This window comes from Salvelinus sp. IW2-2015, linkage group LG22 (assembly GCF_002910315.2).
Source record: "Salvelinus sp. IW2-2015 linkage group LG22, ASM291031v2, whole genome shotgun sequence".
NCBI lineage: Eukaryota > Metazoa > Chordata > Actinopteri > Salmoniformes > Salmonidae > Salvelinus > Salvelinus sp. IW2-2015.
Genome location: NC_036862.1, coordinates 10475613 through 10486339, shown reverse-complemented (window position 1 = coordinate 10486339; position 10727 = coordinate 10475613). Strand labels below are relative to the sequence as shown.

General features: G+C 47.1%; 1 protein-coding gene across 1 annotated transcript in view; it reads right to left on the bottom strand.

The window, feature by feature from the left end:
* Window positions 1-10727, bottom strand: part of LOC111949736 (unconventional myosin-Ic) — a 58807-nt gene that overhangs the window by 10248 nt on the left and 37832 nt on the right. Inside the window, exons 2-14 of the mRNA XM_070433966.1 lie at window positions 9674-9829; window positions 9297-9412; window positions 8858-9056; window positions 8335-8415; window positions 7823-8002; window positions 7000-7098; window positions 5531-5644; window positions 5205-5276; window positions 4890-5009; window positions 4322-4395; window positions 4051-4156; window positions 3181-3261; window positions 2128-2219 (exon numbers count right to left, since the gene is read on the bottom strand). Coding sequence (XP_070290067.1) covers window positions 2128-2219; window positions 3181-3261; window positions 4051-4156; window positions 4322-4395; window positions 4890-5009; window positions 5205-5276; window positions 5531-5644; window positions 7000-7098; window positions 7823-8002; window positions 8335-8415; window positions 8858-9056; window positions 9297-9412; window positions 9674-9829 — 1490 coding nt within the window. The remainder of the gene's footprint in view (window positions 1-2127; window positions 2220-3180; window positions 3262-4050; window positions 4157-4321; window positions 4396-4889; window positions 5010-5204; window positions 5277-5530; window positions 5645-6999; window positions 7099-7822; window positions 8003-8334; window positions 8416-8857; window positions 9057-9296; window positions 9413-9673; window positions 9830-10727) is intronic.

Here is a 10727-nt window from a genome sequence, read left to right as displayed (position 1 = left end):
TGCGTTCCTGGTTGTTAACTTGGGCATTGTTGTTGCCATTCTGTCCGCGGTGTTATTGTGTTTTACACGTGGTCTGCCACTGCGAGGACGATCAGCTGTCCATCCTGTCTCCCTGTAGCGCTGTCTTAGGCGTTCACCAGTACGGACATTGCACTTTATTTGCCCTGGCACATTCTGCTGGGTTTCTCATGCCTCCTGCAGCTGCATCATGGTTAGCGATTTCACGCAGATGAGCAGGGACCCTTGGCATCCTTCTTTTGGTGTTTTTCATGGCTCAGTAGAAAGGCTCTTAATGAGTTTCTCTAAGTTTTCATAACTGTAGACTTATTGCCTACCGCCTGTAAGCTCGTTATGTCTTATACTGACCTTTCCTCAGGTTGCAATGTTCATGTCAATTTATGGTTTACATTGAGACAAGCATGGGAAAACAGTAGTTTCAAACTTCTTACAATGAAGATCTGATGGAAGTTATTTGGATCTTTACAAGAATTATCTTTGTCAAACGATCGGTGGTCCGAAAAAAGGTACGTTTCTTTTTTTTGCTGAGTTTTGTTTTGTGTTTCATTAGGTACCAAATGGACAGAAAACAGACTTGAAACAATGGGGAGGGATTACCTGAACGTGTTGAATAAGAAAAGCTTGATTTGGTTTTCCATTGGCATGAATGTTTTGGGCTATGGTGTGCCTATAATTTGTCATTAATGTTTTGTGTGTCCCGTAGTCACAAGCTGGGCCGAGTGGAAACGACCCGGAAGGTGATGGGCCGAGAGGAGTTCAGACTGCTGCACTACGCTGGCGAGGTCAACTACAACGTCAACCGGTGTGTGTGTGTGTGTGTGTGTGTGGTGGTGTGTGTGGTGTGTGTGGTCAATCCCTCCATCAGTGCTCAGACTGTCCGCAATAGGCTGAGAGAGGCTGGACTGAGGGCTTGTAGGCCTGTTGTAAGGCAGGTCCTCACCAGACATCACCGGCAACAACGTCGCCTATGGGCACAAACCCACCGTCGCTGGACCAGACAGGACTGGCAAAAAGTGCTCTTCACTGACGAGTCACGGTTTTGTCTCACCAGGGGTGATGGTCGGATTCGTGTTTATCATTGAAGGAATGAGCGTTACACCGAGGCCTGTACTCCGGAGCGAGATCGATTTGGAGGTGGAGGGTCCATCATGGTCTGGGGCGGTGTGTCACAGCATCATCAGACTGAGCTTGTTGTCATTGCAGGCAATCTCAACGCTGTGTGTTACAGGGAAGACATCCTCCTCCCTCATGTGGTACCCTTCCTGCAGGCTCATCCTGACATGACCCTCCAGCATGACAAAGCCACCAGCCATACTGCTCGTTCTGTGTGCGATTTCCTGCCAGATAGGAATGTCAGTGTTCTGCCATGGCCAGCGAAGAGCCCAGATCTCAATCCCATTGAGCACGTCTGGGACCTGTCGGATCGGAGGGTGAGGGGTAGGGCCATTCCCCCCAGAAATGTCCAGGAACTTGCAGGTGCCTTGGTGGAAGAGTGGGGTAACATCACACAGTAAGAACTGGCAAATCTGGTGCAGTCCATGAGGAGGAGATGCACTGCAGTACTTAATGCAGCTGGTGGCCACAGCAGATACTGACTGTTACTTTTGACCCCTCTCCCCCTTTGTTCAGGGACACATTATTCAATTTCTGTTAGTCACATGTCTGTGGAACTTGTTCAGTTTATGTCTCAGATGTTGAGTCTTGTTATGTTCATTCAAATATTTACACATGTTAAGTTTGCTGAAAATAAACGCAGTTGACAGTGAGAGGACGTTTCTTTTTTTGCTGAGTTAATGTTTACATATGTTCTGTTGTGTACAGCTTAAAAGAAAACTTCACCCAAAAACTATTAGTCAATTGTTGACATAAGCAAAACATTTTGGGACAGTCACCAATCAAGTTTTCAAGATATGTAACATTCAACAGAGAAATCATCCCCTTATGATGCAGGGATGATTTATGTATTTTGAAAGTTGGGTGGAGTTTTCCATGAATTCGTATGCATTTTGTTCCAAGAGCATTTTTTACAGCTAGCTCTCACGACAACTTCTGTTGCTAGGTTAGCAGAGGGAGGTTTGGGCGCGTGCGTTTGTATGTGCGTAGACTCACGTTGTCAAGTGGGCGTGGCCTCCCACAGTATTCTCCAGCTTCTCCAGGAAGGTGATGTCACTGGCGTCACCTGGCCTCAGGCACTCCTCATCCTGACAGAGACAGAGAGACAGCCACAGAGAGACAGAGAGACAGCCACAGAGAGACAGAGAGACAGCCACAGAGAGACAGCCACAGAGAGACAGAGAGACAGCCACAGAGAGACAGCCACAGAGAGACAGAGAGAGACAGAGAGAGACAGAGAGAGACAGAGAGAGACAAGAGAGAGAACAGAGAGACAGACAGAGAGACAGAGAGACAGAGAGACAGAGAGACAGAGAGAGAGCGAGAGACAGAGGCCACAGAGCGAGAGACAGAGCCACAGAGCGAGAGACGAGCCACAGAGCAGAAGACAGAGCCACAGAGCGAGAGACAGAGCCACAGAGCGAGAGACAGAGCCACAGAGCGAGAGACAGAGCCACAGAGCGAGAGACAGAGCCACAGAGAGAGAGACAGAGCCACAGAGAGAGAGACAGAGACAGAGCCACAGAGAGAGAGACAGAGCCACAGAAGAGACAGAAGCCAGAGCCACAGAGAGAGAGACAGAGCCACAGAGAGAGAGAGAGCCACAGAGAGAGAGAGAGACACAAGAGAGAGAGCCACAGAGAGAGAGAGCCACAGAGAGAGAGAGCCACAGAGAGAGAGAGCCACAGAAGAGAGAGAGCCACAGAGAGAGAGAGCCACAGAGAGAGAGAGAGCCACAGAGAGAGAGAGCCACAGAGAGAGAGAGACACAGAGACAGGGGGAGACACAGAGAGAGAGAGCCACAGAGAGAGAGAGCCACAGAGACAGGGGAGACACAGAGAGAGAGAGCCAAGAGAGAGAGAGACACAGAGACAGGGGGAGACACAGAGACAGGGGGAGAGCGAGAAAGAATGAAAGAGAGAAATACATTAGATGGACTGTTGACTGTGACAGTAGGATATACCAGATGCAGAGGGGCCAAGAGAGAGAAAGGTGAAAGGTCAACTTGAAAAGCTCAGGGTTACATTAAAGACTGACACGGATTCTCACCAGAATGGAGATGACGCCTTTGAACTTCTCCTCCACCAGATCACAGATGATCTTGTTGTTGAAGTACTGCACAGGCTCCCACTGCGAGACAGCAAGGAACGCAGCGGCATCTTTTAAATCGCTTGTTTAGAAAACGGAACTGTTCTACATGTTAACGGTTGTAAAAGAAAACATTCACAGAATGCTGAGAATCCAGGACAAGGACATTCTGAACCCACACTTTATGCACACTGTCAATCAAACCTTTATTGACGTTTGCTGCCTCACACACACACACACACACACGTTTACCGCCACATTATTATGACAAACACGGCCCACGTTGTACAACAATGTCCCCTTTGACGGGTGTCTAACTGGACACGAATCTCTCTCCCACGGCCCTCTGCACTCAGCTCCCTTCACCAGGCGGCTCAGAGTAAGAGTGCTGACGTATGATCAGGTTCACCCTTTTCATATAATCTCAGTCATTATGATCTACAAGCCAAAACTGATCCTAGATCAGCAGCACTCCTGTTCTGAGATTCTTTGCCAATATGGGCTCTGAATCGTAGTGGAGTGGGCCACCAATCACCGTGTAGACAGCCATGCAGAGCTGATGCGATGAAGGTAGAAGGAGAGGAACGGACAGAGAAGAAAGAGAGAGGTGGAAGAGGACTATAAAAAGAGAGAGGGGGAGAATGAAAAGAGGGAGAAGTGGGAATAGAGAGCGAGAGAAAAGCTAGAGAAATGGAGGAGAGCAGTAGAGGGAGGGTAAGGTCCAAGACGGATAGAAGCATCGAGGCAGAGGGTTGAGAGGGGAGGCAGAGTGAGGAGGGGATGGAGAAGGAGAAGATGGACTGACAAAACAAAGAGAGAGAGTAGTCTCACCGTGATTCCCTCTGCTTCGTACTCATCCTGCTCGGACTTGAGTGTGAGCTCGATGAAGAGCTGCTGCAGCTTCTCGTTACAGTAGTTAATGCAGAACTGCTCAAAACTGCAACACACACACAATTACAGATGATCTTTTCACGTGACAATGATATTCAACGCAAACTTGACATTAAAATACGCAGAATCGTAATGACAGTAAATGGTAGACGCTGTCAAAAACACACAGGATTATGGGAAAATTAGTTCTATATATATATTCCTCTGGTACCTGTTGTGCTGGAAGACTTCAAACCCATAGATATCCAGGAGACCAATGACAGAAGCATTCTTATAAGTCTCGTCCTAGAAGAAAAAGAACGGTTAACTCTTCATAATGGCTTTCATGAAGAAGCATTCATAAACTGTTTCTAAACAGTGTACAGCCAACAGACTAAGAATAAATGAGCAGTTCATTATTTGTTAACATGTATACCTAACGAAGCACGATAAGCACCGTCTAACGATGAACTCACAACAGACATGGACCAGATGCATTACGGCTACACTATCTCACAGCTCAAACATGCAATAACCTAACCCCTATCAGTCTACACAGAAATGCATTGTTGTAGAACGAACAATACTCCTCTGTCAAACATGTAGTATTACAACATATCCACAAGGGGGAGTCCTACTACCGCTGTCTATAAACGGCCGGCTAAGAGGTCAAAAGCGCAGGCTGACAGGAGGGGCAGAAGAATGGGGTAGATATAGGGATATCATGCCAACGAGGAGGGGGATCATCGGTAAGAGGGGAGTTAACGGGGTGTTAGTTAGTTAGGGGCGTGTGGTGTTACCCTGTAAGCCAGGGAGACGTTGATCTTGTTGACGAGCCAGGTGAAGGTGCGGCCGTACACGGCCTTGGACAGGGCGTCCCGCGCCGACGCTGCCTGCTCCAGGTTCAGAGGGCTCTTCAGCTGGAGGACAGACACACACAGATCAGATACAGACAGACGCGCACACACACAGAGAGAGAAGAATGGAAACAGTTATTCTACAATTCCTCACTTGCCGAGGTACCGAGGAGCCGTTATATGTCGAATATAGAATGTGGAAACGTTCTCGTAGAGTTCATTATAAAGAGCATTGACTTAGAGAAGGTTCCAGCCTACCTCTTCCCCTTTGGCGATGATCTTTTTGTGTGTTAGCGCTTCTTTCAGGACCAAACCGTCCACACCTAGTAACTGCACCGTCAACAATAAAGACTTTAACACACCTCCAAACTAATTCATTCAACACCAGTATCAATGTTATTTATCCTATTGAGCAAATGAACAGTGATACTATCGAGTTATGAAGAGAGTAATGTGTTATGAGTATCGACAGGGTACATGAGTATCGACAGGGTACATGAGTATCGACAGGGTACATGATTGACCGAGTGCAGTATGAGTAGTGTCCCCATAGGTACACTGTAGTCAGGAAGAAGAGGTCATACCCTCGCCAGGTATTTGATCTGTGTGTCTGTAGTGATGTAGGCATTGCCGCTGTCCTCTCCTCCATACTGAATGTTCCCCAAGTGAAGAACGCTGGCAATAATGTTTAACAGCTCCTACACACAGAGAACGAGTGAGAGAGAGAGACAGTGAGAGCGAGAGAGAGAGCGAGACACAGTGAGAGAGAGAGAAAAAAAGCCATGTGAACATTAGACATGATAAGATTATACACATTTTATTGTGATCTTCTGAAGACAACGTTATCTTGATGACTGCAAGTATTAGATTAGGCTATCTTGGACTTGAAGAGTTATAAAATATAATTCAACTGACCATCCTCCCCCCACATGCATGCATATACAACATATAGTGAATATGGTCTCTTTTTGTGTGTGTGTGTCAGTGGTGTAAAGTACTTAAGTAAAATACTTTGAAGTACTACTCAAGTAGATGTTTGTGGTATCTGTAATTTACAATTTATATTTTTGACAACTTTTACTTCACTACATTCCTAAAGAAAATAATGTACTTTTTACTCCATACATTTCCCCTGACATTCAAAAGTACTCGTTATATTTCAAATGCTTAGKAGGACAGGAAAATGGTCCAATTCCCACACTTATCAAGAGAACATCCCTGGTCATCCGTACTGCCTCTGATCTGGCAGACTCACTAAACACAAATGCTTCGCTTGTAAATTATATCTGAGTGTTGGAATGTGCCCCTGGCGATCCGTCAAAAAAGAAAAGAAAATCGTGCCGTTTAGTTTGCATAATATAAGGAATGTGAAATGATTTATACTTTTACTTTTGATATTTAAGTATATTTTAGCAATTACATTTACTTTTTAATACTTACATATATTTAAAACCAAATACTTTGACTTTTACTGCAGTAGTATTTTACTGGGTGACTTTTACTCGAGTCATTTTCTATTAAAAAAGGTATCTTTACTTTTACTCAAGTATGAAAATGTGGTACTTTTCCCCACCTCTGAGTACTGTATACTATATATAACCACCTGCTCTCTCCCGCTTCCCTCACTGAACTGAGAAATACTGAGCTCTGGCCCAAAGCCCAGACTACAGTCATGAAAATGCAAAAGACATCCACACAAAGCACAAATCAGCCCTCTCATCACACACACAAACACACCCTCTCTTCACCCACTGTCCCAACACACTCACATAAGATAAGCCCACTTTATTGGTCAATATAGACAGTCACACAACACACAACCTGACTATATACACAAGACTGCAGCAAAGGGGCATACAGCATGTTACTGTACAACTACACTAACAAAACAGATGGTGGCACCCAAAGCATAGACAGGATTGGTCAGACATGATTGGTCAGACAGTCAAAATGGAATAAGTATTCAGTAGTAGTATTTAAGGTAATCAACAAAACACTACCTAAGTGGCTAACATTATGTCTGTGTGTCTGTGTTGTAATAACAGGTTCTTACCTCCACCTCGTCCTCGCTGAAGCCGATGACAGACAGGGCTTTCCTCACCAACTTCCAGTCACTGCGGTCGTTGATGGAGCTCACCTTGGGACAGTTCCCCTGAGAGACCCACACAGACAAAACTGTTGAAGCCAAAACACCATAATTCTACATTGCAAGTAAAATCGTTCCTCAACAAAGCAGCCAACATCTAAATCAGTGTTAGTCAGAAGTAAAACAGTAAGGTGTTAGTTAAAAACGTCTACCAAGCTGCTCTATGAAAACATGTTCAGACGTTTTTGAAAGATCGGCAGGTTCATGTTTTACATGCTTTATCTCTACAGGCCGTATGCGTACTAATTGTAGATCCAGCAAACACAGACACGTGCACTCATTTACGCACGCGTGTGCACGTCGCATACTGAACACCCACACATTCATTGGCTGACTAAATAAGTGTTTGTGCGCGTGTTTGCAGAAATATTGTAGGTCTCAGTGGGGGAGTGAGTAGGGATAGACAACTCCTTCACCTGAGAGCATCTCTATAGCAGCACTAATAACACACTGGGTCCATTAAGCCGGCCTCCCACTGGGCCAGAGCCAGCACACACTAGAGAGAACATCAGTGAGTGAGAAAGTGAGAGAGAGAGAGCTGACACACACCTCTTCCTGCTGTAAAAGCAAAACGGAGAGACTTGGGGATACATCTCAAAGCACACACACGATTGCATAACTTTTGACCTGAGCCCCAAACAGCTAGACACATGCTCTGGTCTGAAGTTGGAGACTAGGGAAGTGTCCCATTCCAGACCCAACCATAGAGTGAAACTCTGCTGCGTCCCACCTTGACGAGGTACTGGTACTGTTGGGGGTTCCTCTCCAGGCCCAGGCGCCGCAGCAGGTCCTCCTCACCCCCCTCAATCAGCTGGTAGAAGATGTGGAAGTTCCTCTCGCCGTGGTTCTGGTGCACCACCCGTGACTTCTCCAGCAGGTAGTTGAGGATGTGGCCCCCTACCGGTGCACCCTGCCGGCGGGAGAGAGGGAACCGGGGAAAGGGGGTGGAGGAGCAGAGGGTGGTGATGCAGAGATACTGAGACAGACACAGAGCCACACAACCACATGCAGGTGTACACGCCCCCAGGACAGTACAGTAACGTAGGAGTGGAAAAATAAACATATTGTACAAGTTAATATGGAAGGACTGGCAGTGTTTACGTACTGGTTTCCCCCTTACAGGAACATACTCAGTCATTGGTGTGTGTGTGTGTGTGTGTGTGTGTGTGTGTGTGTGTGTGTGTGTGTGTGTGTGTGTGTGTGTGTGTGTGTGTGTGTGTGTGTGTGTGTGTGACCACTCACCTTGAAGTCAAACTGGATGTCCATGTATTTACCGAAGCGGCTGGAGTTGTCGTTGCGTAACGTTTTGGCATTTCCAAAAGCCTGGGGTCACACATGGGGACGAAGACAGACAGAGAGGAGGGAGAGACAGGAGGGAGACAGAAGAGGAGAGAAAAGGGAGGTAAACAGGAGAGAGGACGGAGAGGGGGATACAGGAGTGGGGAGGGTAGACAGGTGTGTTAAAGTGGTGTCAGAGGGTCAGGAGGTGCTGGGCTGTGACATGGGGCTAGATTACAGGGCAGTCGGTCGGTCTGTCTGGACCGCTCTACTCCTAACACATCTGCTCCCCAGCTGTCTGGACTCCACTAGTCTACAGCCCATCCAGCCAAACACACCACAGCTCAATATAGTACACTAAATGAGTAGAGAGCCTGCTCACACTCCAGGACAGGCCGTACACACACACAAATATGATGTCTTGTTTTAGACTGGACCAAGCCAGACACATGCAGTGGATGACATGGTATCCCCCCCCAGTGCTGACCTCTAGGACAGGGTTGGACTGCAGCAGGCGGTCCTTGACCGTCTCCACCTGGTCGCTGGCGGGACAGGTCACGGCGTAGTACTGCAGGATCTTCTTTGAGGCCTCCGTCTTGCCGGCACCGCTCTCCCCCGAGATGAGGATGCACTGGTCCTTACGCTCTGTCCGCATGGACCGGTAGGAGTTGTCAGACACCGCGTAGCTGGAAGGAGGAGGGAGAGAGAGCGAGAGAGACAGAGAGAGAGACAAAGAGAGAGACAGAGAGAGAGAGAGAAACAGAGAGAGAGAAACAAAGAGAAACAGAGAGAAATAAAGAGCATGAGTCAGTGAAGTACTGTAGTGGAGTACATAACTGTTAGTCCATGACTCAGTCAACTGGGATGGGAGAGGAGGAGAAGGTGGAGAGATGGTGGGTTGGGATACCCGGGTTCAGGTTACTCACATGTGGGGAGAGACCTCGTAGAAGTTGACGCCTCGGTAACGCTCCATGTGGTTCTTGGTGTAGATCTCCAGATCCTTGTAAGGGTTCACCGACACCAGGACTGAGCCGATGTATGTCTGAGAGAGAGACAGAGACCATGAACTATCTCTCTAAGGTGACAACACAGTGGGGGAATGCTGGGATGCATCTACACACACACACTGTATTTGTATCTTCAGCAGGCACAAATTCACGAGGGCAGCAACATGTTACGCAACGGAATACAAAAACAAGCGTTGTTTATTGGACAAGTTCAGGTAGTCCTTCCCCTTTTGCGTTCGTTTGCTACCTAATGAATATGACCCAGGAGGTGAGTGTAATTGGGGTAGGCGTCTTACATAGATGAGGTTCTCCTTGAAGCGCTTGCGGAGGTTCTCGATGAAGGCTGCTTCGCTGGTGTGGTTCTCCAGCAGGACAAAGTCCTGCACCCCCACCCGGTCCCTGGCTGTCAGGGCACTCTCCATTGTGATCCGCACCCCGTCACTCCCCAACGTCTGGAGGGAGAAGAGAGAAGAGGAGCAGAGGGAGTTCAGCAATAGGAACCATGTATGTACAAATCGGTATAAAAATAAGGCAGGAGAGAGAAACAAAAAAATACCAAAGACAGAAGAGACATTCTAAGCAGACGCTGGTTAAGTTGAATCACCGTTGCGTGTGAATCTCTCTCAAAGTGTTCATTTATGCCTGACAAGTAAGCGCTCATAAGGGCCCCAGAATTTAGCTACAGTACCCCAGAATTTAGCTACAGTACGTACTTCAACACACACGATGACACAAGGCTTCACAAAAAAGGTACCCATTTCCATCAAAAACCATGACAAAGAATAGTTAGCACAAGAGCCCTCTCTCCCACATTCAATAACATACACAGACAGAAAGTGATTGTAGAAACTGGAGCTTTGCAGTGTTACACACCAACGAGCTCTCTTTAGAAAACAACTCACTTTGTAATCTTGTGCAAGCTAGAACTAGAAGCGGAGGAACACCCAACCCGAGAGAAATAAAGTTAGCACTTCGACCAAAGTCTCACAGGCTCCAACCTAGCTAGAATCCCCAATCTAAAAAATAATACGTGCATTCAAACACTTAACTTACATCCTTCAGCTCGTCAATGCGTTTGCCCAGGAACCTGTTTTCTACGATGGAGGCTTGAGTTTTACGCACCAGACCGCAAATGTTACCCAGATCCATGGCTCACTATACAGTAGTCACTATCACTACACAGGACCACACAGATCTGTCACCGCGCTCTGGACGCTTCAACAAGGCAGGGACGCACAGATGATTATGCCAGCACACACACGGGTCCACACACATATACGCACTGACTGCACGCACGTTTATTGTTCATTGTCCATGTTCATTACCACACACACACTGTACAGAGCAGCT